The sequence below is a fragment of the Lolium rigidum genome, chromosome 3 (genome assembly GCF_022539505.1).
Source record: "Lolium rigidum isolate FL_2022 chromosome 3, APGP_CSIRO_Lrig_0.1, whole genome shotgun sequence".
Lineage (NCBI taxonomy): Eukaryota > Viridiplantae > Streptophyta > Magnoliopsida > Poales > Poaceae > Lolium > Lolium rigidum.
The window spans coordinates 38394884-38416120 of NC_061510.1; the positions used below are offsets into that span (position 1 = coordinate 38394884).

The 21237-nt window shown below is 44.0% G+C and overlaps 1 protein-coding gene across 1 annotated transcript; it reads right to left on the reverse strand.

The window, feature by feature from the left end:
- Positions 1-1746: 1746 nt before the first annotated feature.
- LOC124701457 (protein GDAP2 homolog) lies at positions 1747-6945 on the reverse strand. The gene is made up of 14 exons (XM_047233519.1): positions 6583-6945; positions 6395-6472; positions 6238-6293; positions 4472-4591; positions 4263-4333; positions 3978-4071; positions 3688-3900; positions 3364-3612; positions 3133-3241; positions 2663-2730; positions 2484-2553; positions 2326-2400; positions 2147-2238; positions 1747-2062 (listed from the first exon to the last, which is right to left on the reverse strand). Exons 1-14 carry the CDS (start codon positions 6943-6945, stop codon positions 1981-1983), a joined length of 1740 nt encoding a protein of 579 aa, XP_047089475.1. The 3' UTR covers positions 1747-1980.
- Between the last annotated feature and the right edge of the window lie 14292 nt (positions 6946-21237).

The following is a 21237-nucleotide window of genomic DNA, read 5'->3' on the forward strand; positions in this document are numbered from 1 at the left end:
CATCAATCCCAAGAGAAGCTATCTGACTATTATCATCTACAACAGCTCTTATCAACAACGGCTTTACAATAAGTAAAGCATGACAGTACAACAATTGCAAACCCAATTACTCTGGTAGATGGTACTACCTGACGGAGTCGAATGCATTTGTCAACTACTTTTAAAAACAACTAGACTTTCTGCCCTCTAGCATTGTTATTAAAGCCTCAAAATCATGATGATCTCATCTGGTTTAACTGATTGTAGATAATTTATGCTAACCAATTTTATTAATCATGCTCTGAACAAGCTTAGCATTGGGAAGGATACGACCTGAAATGTTTGATGACTTTCTAACAGAGTTTATGTAACTTCAACATGATTTATTGAACAGTGATGATAGACCATCCAACAGTTTTTTTCCACAATACCTTAAATTTGAGCAAGTCTAGCTAATATTTGCTTTAGAATGTGACAACCACAGCTCGGCCATCATCAACACAGTTTTCATACTCATGAATTCAGAAAAACAGCATACAGCTTCCCCTGTTGGTGTTGTTGAGGGGTGAACAACGACCGCCCGTTCCTAAAAAGTGTGGTTCACTGACAGTTTGATGAGATAATCATCTCAAGAAAGTTGCTCCAAAATGTTACGGTCCATTATTCTAAGGCACCATTGTTACTTATTAACTTCAGACGCAAGGTAATTTGATTCTCGAGAGCAACCGCTCATGATGATATATAGTATCACTGTCATGTTTGACAAATCCTTGCCGATTGTAAATGGGTTGACATTTCCTAAGCAATTGTCTTGACTGCTACCCAAAAATAAAAATAAAACAGATCAAACTTGACGCTAGAAAAATTTACGTGTGGACAAAATGGTGAACAATAAAAAGTACTAAGGGTGCGTTTGGTTTGAGCCCCAACAAGCCCTACCAAATTTTTGGCATGGCCAAAATATTGACAAAGTCTTGTTTGGATTATAGCCGTTGTCCTTCCAAAATTTTGGTTGAATAGTGCGTCTGTTTGGTTTGCAACCAAACTGATTTGGCATGCATAGACAACTTAAATTGGCCAATTCTTGATTTGATGACAATTCAATCAAAATAATTGTTAATAAGGTTTTTTTTAAGAATAAAGTCAAGAAGAAAAAAACGTGAGCTAAATTATCGTAACTGACTACTGCATGCAGTTCAAAGCAGCTAGCTCACTTGTATGAACCAATGAGATACGAAGTAGAACGCTTAAAGATGTTTCGTAATACTAGTTCTTTTCCCCAAAAGAAAATAGATCGCTGGATCATCATTCACTGCATGTTGGCCAGTATTGCAAGGAAATACAATTATTACATGGGACCCACCATGAAGAAGCGGACCGGTAGAGCTGCCAATATTTTGGCGATGGATTTCTCCACCCTCAGCGCGCCCTCGCGCGGGCGAAAACTACACGGGGGGGCTGGGGCGAACTTTGGCAGCCAATTTCTGGGCTTCACTCCAAGCATCTACAAATGTTATGGGCTTGCCAAATTTTTGGTGTGGTAGGTGTTGGCTGTAATCCAAACATACCCTAACTTGCCCGGTGGCCAAAGTGGACATATCTAGGCACCATACGGTGTATGAATCCTATCTGGGAAGATGCAGGTAGGTGACTTTACAAGATTGTAACACCCGCGTGTCCACTTGTCCAGAACATTAGTAACCGGACAACATATTACTCCACTGCAAGGACCAGTCAAGATTCTACAGTACATAAGGACTAGGCGACTGATCCCAACGGGAGAACTTGGGGGGACATTTAGATACAGCCTTTATTTGCTTGTACAGAACAAGATACATATGCTGATATACATATTCACCTTCCTAAGATAAGAAAGAATGTAAGTAGAACATAATGCCAACTCAACTAGGTACATACTGCACGGATCTAGAAAAACTCTGCTAGAGGACATAGTTTTTACAAGAGTTGACCGAGGAACTGGAAGGAACAAGTTACTAAATATCAACCTGACGGTCTTTGGTAGACATGCTTTGTTCTAGGATCAACGATTATGCCCTTTCCACCATTCACTTCGAGATCATGCCTGCGTGATTAACTACATCAGTACTGAACGTATCTTAGCTAGAAGACCTGTGAAAAAGCTAGAAAATTTGCAAGATTTCCTTACTGAAAGACAAAATCTGGAATGGTTAGCTGTTCTCGTGGTACATATCTGAACAAATGCATCAATCTGTCAACATAGACAACTTTCTTCCAGACCTGATTCACACACAACGAGAAGTTGGAATTTCAAGAAAACAAATCATGCCCAGTAATAAGGAGATAAGTATTTGCAACCACACTTACATCTCCATCAACAAGAAGCTGCAACGCCAAAATAGCTGTTCTCAATCCCAGTGTTGGGTGGAGTACATATATAGCCTGTGGAAATCGATGACATCAGATGTTAATATTCTTCAAAGATAAAATCATTAATGCACAATCAGATCAAATGAGGTACAAACCTGAAGATTTCGCTGATGCTTCCGCCCTAGCATTTGTTGTAACCGCTTCATGAATCCTAAGTCTGGTTGTCTGCAAATTCAATTACAAGAACTCAAGTTACACCCACTGCTTCTTAAATATTAAATACACTAAGGTTCAGATAGAAATGTAATTTCCTCCCAGCCTATCCAACACTTACACTTGTAAGGATGCTGCCGAGTGGAAATAGACAATAGAGTAGGGCTTTTGAATCAAAGGCTCAAACTCCTGTAAGCAAAGCATATCATAATCCGGTCAGAGATTATTGTCCAGATGTTCCAAAAAAAAAAGGAATGGGTACTATCACGTAGTACCAAAAGAGGCTGCAGCAAATATCATATATAAGTAGAAAGGAAATTGCAGATCTACTTCCATAGAACAAAGTAACTGCTAGATGCATTGCCTTTACTTTTCTTGTTGTGGGCCCAATCATCAATGTTGTTAAATTGCATATATATCCATAAAATAGTGCATTATGTCTTTAAATCCTTCAAGACAATTTGACACCTTAAGAACTTTTGCATTTTGAGGCAGCACTATTGTATATTAATCCTTGCAAGCTCATGAATCATGATATATCAGGGAAAGTTACTGCATATCATGTGCAGTTCAAGTGTTTCAATTTATTACCTTTACTACATATAGAACAAATCGTTCAAGATCTAAACAGCGAAGAAGAAAGTGAGCGCCAACAACCACCATAACTGGACGCCCTTCACTATCGACACCACCACGGTAACTGAAATTGACGAACAATATCAAATACAGGCAAATGATACAGCGCCAACAGGAAAAATTGTCATGGATAGAAAGCAGCCTGAAGAAAGTCCAAAATAAATAGAAAATGACGAATTTACATACATTATTTTCATTTCAGCGATTTCTGAAAGATTGAGGGAATTTGCTTTAGCAAGGTATCTTGAATGAAGTGAATATTCTTCGGCAGCCGATAAGGCAGGACCACCAAGATCGCCTAAACCGAGCAACTTGGCACAATTAAATCCTTTCTTTGCCTGGGCAGACTTTTCCCATTGCTCCTTGCGTCGGAGATCTGGATCTTTAATTATGGACATAAAGGTAGGATCCAAATATGAATCCATCTTCGAATTTCTGTATGGAACAAAACAGAATGAGACAAACTCCAACTAAGGAACAATCATCGTCAAGTAACATGTTGAGTCTCACCTTCTGCGTGTCAATCCAGAACCAGAAAGGGGATTATCTGCGGGCACGGGAGCTGGATATTTGCTATTTCCTGCCTCCGCAGGCAATGTTTTTATTCTTATTTTCCTTTCATCTATTATTGGCTCGCCATTCTCATCCCCAACATCAGCTGGAAGTTTTAACGAAGCTATCTCTTCCTCCTGTTTGTCCCGTGGGAAATACAGAGGAAGCAATCTGCAGGATGCAACACTATCAATCTATGCAAGAAAATCATCACATTTAACTAGCAGTACCAGTTTCAGTTTAAGTACCGCTTATATATCTCTGTATCAGATGATGATATAGTACAAAAGACAACAGCAGTTATATTGTCCTTTTGCTTCTCCAGAAAACGTCTAACAGTTCCTGCTCAACCTCATCCAAAGAAGACGGGACTTAGAAACTAGGAAAAGCTAACTGTTGAACAAATAAATAATTAGCACAGACAAAATCCATTCTTTGGAGTCCGCATCCGTAGAAAATAGCAGCCATTGAACAAATCAAACAATAGCGGAACATAAAGAGAATTGAAACAAAATATTGACAAGATAACTCACTTATTGCCACATGAGCTGCTGGTTCGCGAGGGTAATTCTTGGCCTCTGTGTATATGCAACCCATTGCGATGCTAATCACATTAAAGGCAAAAAAAACTTAATCTCGTAAAAATGCAGGACATACTATGTGAAATGCAATATTGGAAGACACCAAAATGTAAAATAAATAAAAATATGTACGTATTCAAGCGTCAAAGCTTTTAATATACCTTTCAAGACCATTCTCAACAAGTAGTTCCATACAAGACCTGTAGCAGTGGCTAAGTGCGCTCTCTGCAGCTGTGTGATACTTGACAGCATATTTAGGGCCCACCGTATGGATGACCTTCCTGGAAAAAAATCGATAAGTATGGTAACAGATGAAGAGCAACTATAATAAAAATCAATGACTTCCACCATTCCAAAATATAAGGCATATAAATTTTGTCCTAAATCAAACCTTCAAAGTTTTACCAATGTTTTAGAAAAAATACAAAATAAATATAATAAGAAAATATATTTAATAGTGGATTTAATGATACTGATTTGGTAATCTAGAAATTGTTGTTTTTTCCTATAAACTTGGTCAAACATAGAAGTTTTGACTTAAGAAAAAAAAAATATGCCTTAGGAGCGGATCACCCTTGAGCATAAGACAGGTAAGGTCTGATCTGATCTGTTTACAGCAAGTATTCATTCAGATGGAAAATGCAGAGTTCAAATTGCACTGTGGAGCAAATTACAGACAAAGTGTAATTGGTTTTACACTACGGAATGCAGCATGGAACCAGAAAATTAGGACTGGTCTATGGTGAGCAACCATTGCAGTTGTAATGGCTGATTTGACATCGAACAGCAGGAGTAATCGCCCATATGGTCAGAACAAATGGGCGTTTTTGGAACAAATAGATCTTCCCACTAAAATTTAATTAACTATACCAATTTTCTAGTGGTAAAATATATTAGCAGAACAGCATTGTCTTAGCAAAATAATGCCGACAGATAATTTATTGAGAGAGGAGGGTGGGGTGTCTCAGAGTGCAAACCCAGGGTCCCATAATGATGAACGTTGACCACGAAAATATGATTGTTCATGCTTACAGAAGCATATGCCATAAAATGTTGCTCTGTCCATTAATCGAGATGATAATGTACTTGAGTGTTAATTCCCTCTGAAAGGGCCTAACAGTTTGCAAAGTTATGCAAATGAACTTCACAGAGTTGACTGCTTATGTAACCAAGTACCATTTGTGCAAATGCATGTCAGACCACATACCAACACTTATGCCATCCCTGCAACTACTCTTTTGCTGAGATAGCTACTGATTTGCAACTAAAAATAATCACTATTTGTGTTGCGAAATAACTAAAAAAAAATCACTATAAGATGGCAATAGCAGATAAAACAACAATATGTCAAAAATTTCCTTGGAGCAATGGTCAATTTGGCTGCCTCCTTTTTTATAAAAAGAAAAGAGTAGAAAAGGATGCAAAATCTGCAATTACAAAAGGATTATTGATCATATGCAAACTTGTAGTGAGCAAACATTGTGTATATACCCAATCAGAAATGGACAAACTGCATTCAAGAATTCATACACAAAATGTTATGGCTTGAACACTGGTTGCCCAACTACATTCGAATCAGTACTGGAAAGATTGTGCTATCTACCCTCTGTAGTCTCCATTCTCAAGTGTTACTACTACAAGCATGGAGGATGCAAAATCAGTACTACATATGAGGATTGTCGGTCATATGGGCTTCTCTGTGGGTAAACATTGTGTACATACCCAATGGGAAATAGAACACTTCTTTTTTTCGAATGTGGGGAAATAGAACACTTGGTTTAACAATCCATACAGAAAGCGCTATGACTTGAGCAATCAATACTTGTAAGGCGCTGCTATCTACCCTCTATAGTCTCCATTCTCAAGTACTAACAAGTCTGTTGTGTAACTACAAGAGCGCTGATGAGAAGGAAATGAGATGACCAACCTAGCAGGGAGATCGTAGGCATTGGTCATCTTGGCCATCCCAGTCCGGCACCCACCCTGCAAAGATGGATGAAAACAAAAGGCCGCCCCGCTGATGACGATTCCAAACCGAAATGCGGCTCTAGAAGGTAGAAACAGCATCGGAGGAAAAAACGTACCAAGGTGGCGCACTCCTCGGCGAGCTCTGGCCCCGCCGCCGCGTGCAAGCCCGGGCTGCTGTGCGCCTCGTCCAAGCTCTGCGGGAAGCATTTGCGAATCAATTAGCGTTACCGATCGTGATGCTGCTGCTAGTGTATGTATGTTTGCGGCGCCAGAGGAGGAGGGATGGGAATCGCGACAGACGGACCTCGTTGGTGGAGTTGACGACGGCGTCGACCTCGAGGCTCCAGGGCTGGCCCCGCCAGAGGTAGATCTTGGAGTTGACGTGGTCGTCGACGGGGAAGCGGGACGCGCCGCGGCCCCCCGCCCCGGCGGCCGCGTCGAGGGGGTCGGCGAAGGAGAGGAAGGAGGAGGCGGGGGCCTCGGATCCGGCGGCGGTGGGGGAGGAGGGGAGGCGCTGGTCGGGGTCGCTCCAGCGCGGGACCTGGTCGAGCGTCACGGCCGGCTCCACCCCGCCTACGCCGGGCGCCATGGCCGCCGCCGCGGCAGCCACCGCCCCGGGGGAGGGGGAGGCGGAGGCGGAGGCGGCCGCCGGCGAGCGGTGCTGCATGGGGCCGGATCGGAGCCGGCTGGGATGGCGTGGGGACGGGAGAGGCGGGTTCGCGCGCGCGCGAAGTGGAGCCGCGGAGGTGGAGGTGGAGGTGGAGAGGAGTTTGGGGATCGGGGCGGATGGGGGAGGACAGAGAAAGGGGAATTGGGTTTTATTAAAATTGCCACAATAATTGTGCCGTCTGCGGAAATTTGCAAACGCGAGGAAGAAAATGACTAGGCCACTGACATGCTGGACAGACGAGTCATAGGCCCTACATGTCATTGCGACACGTCAGTTTGTTTGAGAGGCGCATGCAGCCGATGCTAGCTGGATTAAGACGAGTGGGCACCACGTGAACAAGCCGAATGTGTCGACCTCAACCAGCCCTTGAAATTGATTGATAGCATGGGCCAAATCGTCGCCGTCCTTATGGCATTTGCCCCGTTTTCGTTAATTGAGAAAATTCTAGTTTAAACTTGGATTTGTCTAAATCTATATATCTCTTCTCTACTAACCTGTTCCATCTTCGTCGATCGATCGTGCCGCCTACCACCTCCGACGGGAGGAACGAAACCCCAATCATGTGGTTGCTCTTCAAGCTGTAACGGAAGTTGAGGGGTTGCAGCTGGAGGTCGTATACGGCAGCGTCACCTGATCGACGTCTCCATGGTCCGTCCAACTCCTCGCGTGATGTTTCCTCGAGGGTGACCTATCATTGGCATCTACCACTAGTAGAAAATCTCTCATCAGTACCGGTTCCAGAGGGGCATTCGTACCGGTTGAGCAACCGGTACAAATTATCTGGCACTAAAGCCCCTCCCCCCCTTTCGTACCGGTTGCTTACGAACCGGTATAAAAGGTCCCTCCACGTGGGCCACCAGGAGAGCTCAGGGCCAAGGAGCTTTGGTACCGGTTGGTAATACGAACCGGTACCAAAGGTTCCCACCCGCGGCAGGGAAATTGCCCAAATCTTCGCCGCTGACGAGAATTGGATTTTTAGGGTTTTTGGAGGGGTTTAGGGATATCGGTTTGTTTCATATCGCGTCGATGCACCGTAAACGCGCTTGGGTTTAGGTAGTAAATGAAGATCAAGATGATGCATAGCAAGTTGGTGCATATAATATAACACACATGTAATTGCATAAGATCGCAAATTAAGTAGCACTATGCATGAAGATCGATCTTCATGCATAGTGGTACTCTCCGAGGCGTACTCTATATATGTCTATTACATGTAGCATAGTGGTACTCTTCGAGTCAACTATATATGTAACATGTACATCTTCATTCATAGTGGTACTCTGCGAATGGTGGTATGACGTCTCGAAGGAAAAATCCCGCCAATTCCTCGCCTATTGCTATGAAGCGGTCATCGATTGAGAGCTTGTTCCGCTTTCTTGCCAACTATAAAAGAATAAGATACAAATGAATACATGAAACAACTATTACCGAAACTCAACACAACTTATGATAAGAAAACAAATTTGTGAAGATTGTTTTTGTACCTCTTTATTTCTTTATTTCTTTCATTATTCGTTTTCTCGCTGACAATTCTGCGGATGTACTCGCAAACGAAGAATCCACAGAGATCGGTCCCTTGTGGTTGTTGCGGGCATTTCTTTACAAGAATATAATTCAATCAAACAATAGTCAAGTATGATAATTAAAGGTGTGTGGACCTAGGTAGTACTACTTACTTTCGCCTTCCATCGCAGTTTCGGTGTCCATTCACGGGACGTATCTTCCTTGATGAAAGTTTCCCATACGCTGCTCGACAAAAGAAAATGCATAAAAGAGTCATCAATTAGTTCATAGCAGGAAATTAACGAAACAAACCGATAAGAATTAAAATTACCTTCCGAGCATTAAATAACAAGACAAGTATAGTTCCGATTTTTTGCTTAGTGAGTCATAGACTTCAACTTCTCCAATTTCCAAATTGATGACGAGAAGAATAAAGTGAAACCTACGCACGTTTCAATATGTAGTGTCATATATATAAGTCATTAGTTAAAATTTTGACATACGGTGAGCAAAATATAATGTGTTATAAGACAGTAAGACTCACTCGAAGTTGTAAGGCCAAATTATTAGCTTTTTGTCACGTTGTCGCTTCAAAAACCTTAGCAAAGTCTCCGGTGTATCCTTGTTATAGAGAGGATCTTCTATGGTTTTAACATGCATTGTGTGCGGGTCAATGAACCCAATGTCTGTGATATCGTCCCTTTTGCATTCGAGCATCTTCGATCTGCATAATATAGCGCAGAAAAGATTATAATCTGCAGACAATGAACTAGCTGAGCTAAAGACTTCTCAAATTAAATAAATAAATCACTTACGGACAATAGCAACCGATGATTGATTTGTCGAGGGCCCGGAGATTGTATAACCGAAAGAGTTCGGCGAAGTCAACGTTCACACGGTACTCTCGGAAGTAGTGCTCTTCCCTAACTCGCACCATGATAGTCCGGATCCCTTCCTTTGAGGCCTTAAGGTACCACGAATGCAAGTTACGCATACATGTTGGTACCTTCCTGAGATTCTCGACCAAATCTTTCCCTTGAACAAACCGATATGCTCGTTCAGCCTAAGGCGTAATCAGTTCCGTCTTGTCGAGAACTTTGAACGGTCTTCCCGTCAAACACCTTGAGAGGGGCGACCGATTGAACGGGTTGTTGTCCGAGCTGGTAGACACTGTGTATCCCTTTTATCTCCCTGATACCCGATTGAACGGGTTTTGTCGCCTCGATCATCTTGTCATACGACCTTTCAATCGAACGCGCATAGTCAGATGGCGGCGATGGTACAGGGTCATATAGATTGTCAACGGTACGCACAACTTTCTCCCGATCTAGTGTCTTCTCGAAAGGTATCTCCGGCACTTTCGGTGCAAAAAATTCTTCACCTCGGCCCGAACGGCCTCCGCGTTTTCCTCCGGAGTTTTTTCCCAAGGTAACTTCTCGGGAGGCGGCAGTTGTTTCTCCTTTCTAGCTTTCTTCCTAGGCGGCGTACCGTTCCGCTTAACGGACGCTGTCTTACGCGGAGGATCTCGAGATGGTGGACTCACGCCGGGGTCCCTCTCGGGTAGGTGTGGACTTGGCTGCTCACCGATACGTCTCCGACGTATCGATAATTTCTTATGTTCCATGCCACATTATTGATGTTATCTACATGTTTTATGCACACTTTATGTCATATTCGTGCATTTTCCGGAACTAACCTATTAACAAGATGCCGAAGTGCCGTTCTGTCGTTTTCTGCTGTTTTTGGTTTCGTAAATCCTAGTAAGGAAATATTCTCGGAATTGGACGAAATCAAAGCCCAGGGGCCTATTTTCTCACGAAGCTTCCAGAAGTCCGAAGGAGAGACGAAGAGGGGCCACGGAGGGGCCACACCCTAGGGCGGCGCGGCCCCCCCCCTTGGCCGCGCGGCCCTGTGGTGTGGGGCCCCCGTGCCGCCTCTTGACCTGCCCTTTCGCCTATAAAAAGTCTCCGTGACGAAAACCCCAGTACCGAGAACCACGATACGGAAAACCTTCCAGAGACGCCGCCGCCGCCGATCCCATCTCGGGGATCCAGGAGATCGCCTCCGGCACCCTGCCGGAGAGGGGAATCATCTCCCGGAGGACTCTACGCCGCCATGGTCGCCTCCGGTGTGATGTGTGAGTAGTCTACCCCTGGACTATGGGTCCATAGCAGTAGCTAGATGGTTGTCTTCTCCCCATTGTGCTATCATTGTCGGATCTTGTGAGCTGCCTAACATGATCAAGATCATCTATCCGTAATTCTATATGTTGCGTTTGTTGGGATCCGATGAATAGAGAATACTTGTTATGTTGATTATCAAAGTTATGCTATGTGTTGTTTATGATCTTGCATGCTCTCCGTTACTAGTAGATGCTCCGGCCAAGTAGATGCTTGTAACTCCAAGAGGGAGTATTTATGCTCGATAGTGGGTTCATGTCTCCGTGAATCCGGGGAAGTGACAGAAATCTCTAAGATTATGGATGTGCTCGTTGCCACTAGGGATAAAACATTGATGCTATGTCCGAGGATGTAGTTATTGATTACATTACGCGCAATACTTAATGCAATTGTCCGTTGTTAGCAACTTAATACCGGAGGGGTTCGGATGATAACCCGAAGGTGGACTTTTTAGGCATAGATGCATGCCGGATAGCGGTCTATGTACTTTGTCGTAATGCCCAATTAAATCTCACTATACTCATCATGATATGTATGTGCATGGTCATGCTCTCTTTATTTGTCAATTGCCCAACCGTAATTTGTTCACCCAACATGCTCGTTCGTCTTATGGGAGAGACACCTCTAGTGAACTGTGGACCCCGGTCCAATTCTCTTTACCGAAATACAATCTACTCGCAATACTCGTTTCTACCGTTTTCTGCAAACAATCATCTTCCACACAATACGGTTAACTCTTTGTTACAGCAAGCCGGTGAGATTGACAACCTCACCGTTTCGTTGGGGCAAAGTATCTTGGTTGTGTTGTGCAGGTTCCACGTTGGCGCCGGAATCACCGGTGTTGCGCCGCACTACATCTCGCCGCCATCAACCTTCAACGTGCTTCTTGGCTCCTCCTGGTTCGATAAACCTTGGTTTCTTTCCGAGGGAAAACTTGCTGCCGTGCGCATCATACCTTCCTCTTGGGGTTCCCAACGAACGTGTGAGTTACACGCCATCAAGCATATTTTCCAGCGCCGTTGTCGGGGAGATCAAGACACGCCTGCAAGGGAGTCTCCACATCCCAATCTCTTTACTTTGTTTTTGTCTTGCTTAGTTTTATTTACTACTTTGTTTGCTGCACTAAATCAAAATACAAAAAAATTAGTTGCTAGTTTTACTTTATTTGTTATCTTGTTTGCTATATCAAAAACACAAAAAAATTAGTTACTTGCATTTACTTTATCTAGTTTGCTTTATTTACTATTGCTAAAATGGGTACTCCTGAAAATACTAAGTTGTGTGACTTCACAACCACAAATAATAATGATTTCTTATGCACACCTCGTTGCTCCACCCTGCTACTACAGCAGAATTCTTTGAAATTAAACCTGCTTTACTAAATCTTGTTATGCGAGAACAATTTTCCGGTGTTAGTTCCGATGATGCTGTCTGCCCATCTCAATAATTTTGTTGAACTATGTGAAATGCAAAAATATAAAGAAGTAGATGGTGACATTATAAAATTAAAATTGTTCCCTTTCTCATTAAGAGGAAGAGCTAAAGATTGGTTGCTATCTCTCGCCTAAGAATAGTATTGATTCATGGACTAAATGCAAGGATGCTTTTATTGGTAGATATTATCCCCCTACTAAAATTATATCTTTGAGGAGTAGCATAATGAATTTTAAACAATTGGATACTCGAGCATGTTGCACAAGCATGGAAAAGAATGAAATCTTTGGTTAAAAATTGCCCAACCCATGGATCGACTACTTGGATGATCATCCAAACCTTTTATGCAGGACTGAATTTTTCTTCGCGGAACCTATTGGATTCAGTCTGCTGGAGGTACCTTTATGTCCATCACTCTTGGTGAAGCAACAAAACTTCTTGATAATATGATGATCAACTACTCCGAATGGCACACGGAAAGAGCTCCACAAGGTAAGAAGGTAAATTCGTCGAAGAAACCTCTTCCTTGAGTGATAAGATTGATGCTATTATGTCTATGCTTGTGAATGGTAGGACTAATGTTGATCCTAATAATGTTCCGTTAGCTTCGTTGGCTGCTCAAAAAGATTATGTTGATGTGAATTTCATTAAGAATAACAATTACAATAACTCTATGCCATATCCTCGCTAATGGTAACTCTTATGGTAGATACGCTTCACCTAATGAGGAAAAGATGTTAGAAATTGAAAGATCCACCAAGAACTTTATGCAATCACAATATGAGCAAAATAAATTGTTTACTAAAACTATGAATGAGCAATCTACCTTGTTGAAGAATATAGGAAATCAACTTGAAAATCTGAATATGGAAATCTCTGGGTTGCAAACTAAACTTGCGAATGCTGAAAACCGAATCTCATATATGTCTGCGTCACAATCTTCTTTAATTAATAAAATGGCTGCTAAACCTGAGGATATAGATAATAAAATTACTACTACAGCAAATGCCATTCAAGTTAGAATTAATGAGAATATAAGATTAATGGCTGAATTGCGTGCTAGGTGGGATAGAGAAGAAAATGAAAAACTAGCTAAAGAGAAGAATGTAGCTAAAGTTTGGACTATTACCACGACTAGTAATGCCAATGCTACACATGTTGCTGCACCTCCTACTATTAATAATAAAAGAATTGGTGTTAGCAATGTTTCCACTTCTAATGCAAAGCGCGAGAAATTGCCTGAAACTGCTAAAACTGCTGAAACCGCTTCGTGATAAAGCCGCTGAAATTTTTTCCAACATTGGGGATGATGATCCCATTGCTTTAGATTATAATGGTTTGAATTTTGATGATTGCCACATCTCTGAAGTTATAAAGTTCTTGCAAAAACTTGCTAAAAGTCCTAATGCTAGTGCTATAAATTTGGCTTTCACAAAACATATTACAAATGCTCTCATAAAAGCTAGAGAAGAGAAACTAGAGCGCGAAGCCTCTATTCCTAGAAAGCTAGAGGATGGTTGGGAGCCCATCATTAAGATGAAGGTTAATGATTTTGATTGTAATGCTTTATGTGATCTTGGTGCAAGTATTTCCGTTATGCCTAAGAAAATTTATAATATGCTTGACTTGCCACCGCTGAAAAATTGTTATTTGGATGTTAATCTTGCTGATCATTCTACAAAGAAACCTTTGGGGAAAGTTGATAATGTTCGCATTACCGTTAACAATAACCTTGTCCCCGTTGATTTTGTTGTCTTGGATATTGAATGCAATGCATCTTGTCCCATCATATTGGGAAGACCTTTTCTTCGAACCGTTGGTGCTATCATTGATATGAAGGAAGGTAATATAAAATATCAATTTCCTCTCAAGAAAGGTATGGAACACTTCCCTAGAAAGAGAATGAAGTTACCTTTTGATTCTATTATTAGAACAAATTATGATGTTGACACTTCGTCTCTTGATAATACTTGATACACACTTTTTGCGCCTAGCTGAAAGGCGTTAAAGAAAAGCGCTTATGGGAGACAACCCATGTTTTTACTACAGTACTTTGTTTTTATTTTGTGTCTTGGAAGTTGTTTACTACTGTAGCAACCTCTCCTTATCTTAGTTTAGTGTTTTATTGTGCCAAGTAAAGTCGTTGATAGAAAAGTTCATACTAGATTTGGATTACTGCGCAGAAACAGATTTCTTTGCTGTCACGAATCTGGGCTGTTTTCTCTGTAGGTAACTCAGAAAATTATGCCAATTTACGTGAGTGATCCTCAGATATGTACGCAACTTTAATTCAATTTGAGCATTTTCATTTGAGCAAGTATGGTGCCTCGATAAAATTCGTCAATACGAACTGTTCTGTTTTGACAGATTCTGCCTTTTATTTCGCATTGCCGGCTTTGTTATGTTCGATGGATATTTCGATTCCATTGACTTTCAGTAGCTTTGTGCAATGTCCAGAAGTGTTAAGAATGATTATGTCACCTCTGAACATGTATATTTTGATTGTGCACTAACCCTCTAATGAGTTGTTTCGAGTTTGGTGTGGAGGAAGTTTTCAAGGATCAAGAGAGGAGTATGATGCAACATGATCAAGGAGAGTGAAAGCTCTAAGCTTGGGGATGCACCCGGTGGTTCACCCCTGCATATATCAAGAAGACTCAAGCGTCTAAGCTTGGGGATGCCCAAGGCATCCCCTTCTTCATCGACAACATTATCAGGTTCCTCCCCTGAAACTATATTTTTATTCCATCACATCTTATGTGCTTTTTCTTGGAGCGTCGGTTTGTTTTTTGTTTTGTTTGAATAAAATGGATCCTAGCATTCACTTTATGGGAGAGAGACACGCTCCGCTGTAGCATATGGACAAGTATGTCCTTGGTTTCTACTCATAGTATTCATGGCGAAGTTTCTCCTTCGTTAAATTGTTATATGGTTGGAATTGGAAAATGATACATGTAGTAATTGCTAAAATGTCTTGGATAATGTGATACTTGGCAATTGTTGTGCTCATGTTTAAGCTCTTGCATCATATACTTTGCACCCATTAATGAAGAAATACATAGAGCATGCTAAAATTTGGTTTGCATATTTGGTCTCTCTAAGGTCTAGATAATTTCTAGTATGGAGTTTGAACAACAAGGAAGACGGTGTAGAGTCTTATAATGTTTACAATGTGTCTTTTATGTGAGTTTTGCTGCACCGGTTCATCCTTGTGTTTGTTTCAAATAACCTTGCTAGCCTAAACCTTGTATCGAGAGGGATTATTTCTCATGCATCCAAAATCCTTGAGCCAACCACTATGCCATTTGTGTCCACCATACCTACCTACTACATGGTATTTCTCCGCCATTCCAAAGTAAATTGCTTGAGTGCTACCTTTAAAATTCCATCATTCACCTTTGCAATATATAGCTCATGGGACAAATAGCTTAAAAACTATTGTGGTATTGAATATGTACTTATGCACTTTATCTCTTATTAAGTTGCTCGTTGTGCGATAACCATGTTCAATGGGGACGCCATCAACTACTCTTTGTTGAATTTCATGTGAGTTGCTATGCATGTTCGTCTTGTCTGAAGTAAGAGCGATCTACCACCTTATGGTTAAGCATGCATATTGTTAGAGAAGAACATTGGGCCGCTAACTAAAGCCATGATCCATGGTGGAAGTTTCAGTTTTGGACAATATCCTCAATCTCAAATGAGAAAATTAATTGTTGCTACATGCTTATGCATAAAAGAGGAGTCCATTATCTCGTTGTCTATGTTGTCCCGGTATGGATGTCTAAGTTGAGAATAATCAATAGCGAGAAATCCAATGCGAGCTTTCTCCTTAGACCTTTGTACAGAGCGGCATAGAGGTACCCCTTTGTGACACTTGGTTAAAACATGTGCATTGCGATGATCCGGTAGTCCAAGCTAATTAGGACAAGGTGCGGGCACTATTAGTATACTATGCATGAGGCTTGCAACTTGTAAGATATAATTTACATGATACATATGCTTTATTACTACCGTTGACAAAATTGTTTCATGTTTTCAAAATCAAAGCTCTAGCACAAATATAGCAATCGATGCTTTTCCTCTATGGAGGATCATTCTTTTACTTTTATTGTTGAGTCATTTCACCTATTTCTCTCCACCTCAAGAAGCAAACACTTGTGTGAACTGTGCATTGATTCCTACATACTTGCATATTGCACTTATTATATTACTCTATGTTGACAATATCCATGAGATATACATGTTACAAGTTGAAAGCAACCGCTGAAACTTAATCTTCCTTTGTGTTGCTTCAATACCTTTACTTTGATTTATTGCTTTATGAGTTAACTTTTATGCAAGACTTATTGATGCTTGTCTTGAAGTACTATTCATGAAAAGTCTTTGCTTTATGATTCAGTTGTTTACTCATGTCATATACATTGTTTTGATCGCTGCATTCACTACATATGCTTTACAAATAGTATGATCAAGATTATGATGGCATGTCACTCCAGAAATTATCTGTGTTATCGTTTTACCTGCTCGGGACGAGCGGAACTAAGCTTGGGGATGCTGATACGTCTCCGACGTATCGATAATTTCTTATGTTCCATGCCACATTATTGATGTTATCTACATGTTTTATGCACACTTTATGTCATATTCGTGCATTTTCTCGGAACTAACCTATTAACAAGATGCCGAAGTGCCGCTTGTCGTTTTCTCGCTGTTTTTGGTTTCGAAATCCTAGTAAGGAAATATTCTCGGAATTGGACGAAATCAAAGCCCGGGGCCTATTTTCTCACGAAGCTTCCGAAGTCCGAAGGAGAGACGAAGAGGGGCCACGGAGGGGCCACACCCTAGGGCGGCGCGGCCCCCTTGGCCGCGCGGCCCCGTGGTGTGGGGCCCCCGTGCCGCCTCTTGACCTGCCCTTTCGCCTATAAAAGTCTCCGTGACGAAAACCCCGGTACCGAGAACCACGAGACGGAAAACCTTCCGGAGACGCCGCCGCCGCCGATCCCATCTCGGGGGATCCAGGAGATCGCCTCCGGCACCTCGCCGGAGAGGGGAATCATCTCCCGGAGGACTCTACGCCGCCATGGTCGCCTCCGGTGTGATGTGTGAGTAGTCTACCCCTGGACTATGGGTCCATAGCAGTAGCTAGATGGTTGTCTTCTCCCCATTGTGCTATCATTGTCGGATCTTGTGAGCTGCGTAACATGATCAAGATCATCTATCTGTAATTCTATATGTTGCGTTTGTTGGGATCCGATGAATAGAGAATACTTGTTATGTTGATTATCAAAGTTATGCTATGTGTTGTTTATGATCTTGCATGCTCTCCGTTACTAGTAGATGCTTCGGCCAAGTAGATGCTTGTAACTCCAAGAGGGAGTATTTATGCTCGATAGTGGGTTCATGTCTCCGTGAATGCAGGGAAGTGACGAAATCTCTAAGATTATGGATGTCTTGTTGCCACTAGGGATAAAACATTGATGCTATGTCCGAGGATGTAGTTATTGATTACATTACGCGCAATACTTAATGCAATTGTCTCGTTGTTAGCAACTTAATACTCGGAGGGGTTCGGATGATAACCTCGAAGGTGGACTTTTTAGGCATAGATGCATGCTTGGATAGCGGTCTATGTACTTTGTCGTAATGCCCAATTAAATCTCACTATACTCATCATGATATGTATGTGCATGGTCATGCTCTCTTTATTTGTCAATTACCCAACTGTAATTTGTTCACTCAACATGCTGTTCGTCTTATGGGAGAGACACCTCTAGTGAACTGTGGACCCCGGTCCAATTCTCTTTACTGAAATACAATCTACTGCAATACTGTTCTACTGTTTTTCTGCAAACAATCATCTTCCACACAATACGGTTAACTCTTTGTTACAGCAAGCCGGTGAGATTGACAACCTCACTGTTTCGTTGGGGCAAAGTATCTTGGTTGTGTTGTGCAGGTTCCACGTTGGCGCCGGAATCACTGGTGTTGCGCCGCACTACATCTCGCCGCCATCAACCTTCAACGTGCTTCTTGGCTCCTCCTGGTTCGATAAACCTTGGTTTCTTTCTGAGGGAAAACTTGCTGCTGTGCGCATCATACCTTCCTCTTGGGGTTCCCAACGAACGTGTGAGTTACACGCCATCACTCACCAGGACTGCCACCAGGAGGAGTCGATGGCATTTGCTGCTCATGTGTAGGAGTCGGTGGCCTTTGCAAAAGGACGACGTACTTCTTCGGCCATAGGGCGAAACCGTGCTTGACATCGGCCAGTGTCCTCTCATCTTCACCTCTAGGAATATCAAGCTCCACTTTTTCAAAACCCGAAACAACTTCATCCACCCCGACACGAACACAACCAGGTGGAATGGGCATATGATGGTGCATTGCTCCATCTTCACTTGGGTACACATAGCCGACCGCCACCTTAACGGACGCGGTCCCGATTAACATATGTAGCTCGCAATCTGTCTTCTCCGTGACATAATCCACGGGGTAGCTTCCTCCACATCCGTCAAGATGCGAGGAACCGACACCGCTTCTTCGCCGAGATGGGGCAGCATCGGCTTGTGGATCCTGTAGAAACAGCGGCCGATCGGGTGCCCTCTGATTTCTCTCAAGAGCCTCCACCCTAGATAACAACTCCGTTACAATGTCGGCGTCCTTCTTCTTCTTTCGCGAACGGCTTCTATAAGTGTCGGCCGCTGTCCGGCCACGCTTCCTTCATGGTGAGACCCGGGCGAGCTCGTACCCGTCCAACATGTTCGGGGTTCCCCGGAGCGAGTGTCGGCTCGTCATTCTCTCGATCGGGAATGTACTCTCCCTTTCTGACCTTTTCAATTGCATCTACAAGCTTCGGTACAATTGCCTCAATTTTTTCCTTCCATTTTCCCTTCGCAACGATCAACCCTGTCTTTGGGTCCAACCCTGCCCCATGAGCGAACAACCAGAACTTGGACCGTTCGGGCCGGTCCCATGTCTCGTGGAGTGATTCCATGATCCATCAGCTTTATTCTCAAACGCTGTCCACTTCGGAATGGCACTCTTGTAGCCACCGACCCCAAATGATGCGGAAGTTTCTTCTTTGCAGCATTTTCGGTATTTTTCTTCGATCGGGACACAAAAGTAGACGATTTCTTATACTCCTTAAATGCGGCCCGGTGATCTTTTATCTTCACTAGATTATCATCGAATACTCGGATCTTCATTCTTATATTTGTCCCATAAATTTTTCTTGAAGCTCCGGAATTGTATGGCCATCTTCTTCCATGTCCATTCCTTGACTTTATTCTTCCGGCCTTCCGTCATGTCTTCCGGTAGGCTGAACTTTGTCGATAGCGTGTCCCAAAGAAATTTTTTCATCTTGTCGTTGACATAACTAGCACCACTCTCCGGGTTCTTCGGCTTATGCCACTCTTGAATGCTGATCGGTACATGGTCCCTAACAATAACTCCGGATTGACTTGTAAATTTGCGGCAAAACTCCTTGGGCTCCACTGGTTCACCATTATCCTTGAATGCCGTGAGGGCTAACCTGCCCTCGCCCTTTAGCACCCGCGTCGGGCCTCGTTTTGATCTAACTGTCTTGCTCGATGATCCAGAAGGCTAAAAAAAAAAATCGTTAATAAGTGCAATACAAATAAATGAATGCATCTAGGGATGAACATATAGACTAATTGATACATAGATATACACCTCGCCGGAGTTTGTGATGGACACTTCGTTGTCTCTTCTAATTTGTTCAGACTCAAGTCCCTCGCCGAAATCATTCGTAAAGTCTTGGAAATCGTTGTCATCTCCATCGTCGGGTTCCGGACCACGGGCACTCTCATAGATCAATTGCTGCACCGCTTCTTCCCCTCCTCATCTCGGACGAAGGTGCCGTCCTCCATACCTCAATGTCACTGCAAAATTAAGAAAGCAATTGTATTTCATTCATCATGTCATGATCATATAAATAACAGATTAGAAGAGTGTGCAAGGGTTCACTAAACTTCCCAATATAAATACAGAAGAAATATAAAGGAAACGGCAGTAGTATAAAACCTAATCTAGCTCCTAGGTTAGTTGCCATGTATGACGTCCACTATATGGAAACCCCGGCTCCATGGTCTCCGGCGATGCCGGGAAAGGATTAGACCTACCCCTCCTCCGCCATCTCCTCTCACCCACCTCTCCTTCGACGAAGGCCGAGGGCGACTCGTGCTTTTGCGGCGAGGACGCGGCCGGGAGAGGATTTTCATGATGGCGCGGCTAAGGGCCGGTGCGGGTTCGGTCTGGGGCAGATTGGCGCGGCGCCGGGCCGGGACAAGAATCACGGTGGACAATCCGCACGGCATCTGCGCCGAGCAGCAGCGGCTCGTGGACACCGCTCGTCGTCATCGCCGAACTCCAGCTCGACCCCGCCGGACCCTATCGGACCAACCAAGCGGGGAGGCCCGTGCCGGCGCCGCACGCCGGGCAGCAGCAGCGCGTCGGGGGTGACGTGGGGCCATGTCGATGCGACCTCGTAGGCGAGCGCGGCGAGCTGCACTAGCAGGGCGTAGCCGCAGCAGGCGAGCGCGGCCCTGTACCATGCGCCCGTGGTGGACGCCGAGGCCGCGGCGGCGGCGTCGTGGAGGGCCCCGTCGCGGCGGCGGGGCGGCTTGAGGCAGGAGGCGCAGCGCGAGGCGAGGGCGCGCGCCCCGCGGAGGAGCAGCAGGAGGAGCGCGAGGGCGAGCAGGCGAGGTCACCGAGCTGGGCCACGCCGCGCCCTTCAGCGGCGTCCGCATTTGACCGAACACCCTAAGGGCGTCGGCGTTCTGCAGGCGGCAACGGCGAGGCGGCGTCGCGTCTGGTCGTCTGGGCGTCTAGCTGGGCGTCGCGTCTGCGGCGAGGCGGCGTCGGCGAGGCGGCGTCGGCAAAGCGGCGTCGGCGAGGCGGCCTCGGTGAGGGCGCACGTCGGCGAGGGCGGCAGCGAGCGGAGGGAGCGTAGGAAAAAAGGCCGGGGGGCGGAGGACTTACCTGCGGCGGCGACGGCGGCTGCGATGGCGGCTGCGACGGCGAGGCTGCGAACGGCGAGCTCGCGCGCGAGGCTGCGGCTGTGCGAACGGCGAGGTGGCGCGCGGAAGAAGAAGAAGAATGGGGAAATTTTGCCCCGCGCCGCTAAGTCCTATACTAGGATAGCCCTTTG

Coding starts and splice junctions, on each gene's coding strand:
- LOC124701457 (XM_047233519.1), bottom strand. CDS start 6,945: ATGCAGCACCGCTCGCCGGCGGCCGCCTCCGCCTCCGCCTCCCCCTCC. Junction 6,473..6,582: donor TCGTCAACTCCACCAACGAG/GTCCGTCTGTCG, acceptor TGCTTCCCGCAG/AGCTTGGACGAGGCGCACAG. Junction 2,239..2,325: donor AGCTTCTTGTTGATGGAGAT/GTAAGTGTGGTT, acceptor TGTGTGAATCAG/GTCTGGAAGAAAGTTGTCTA.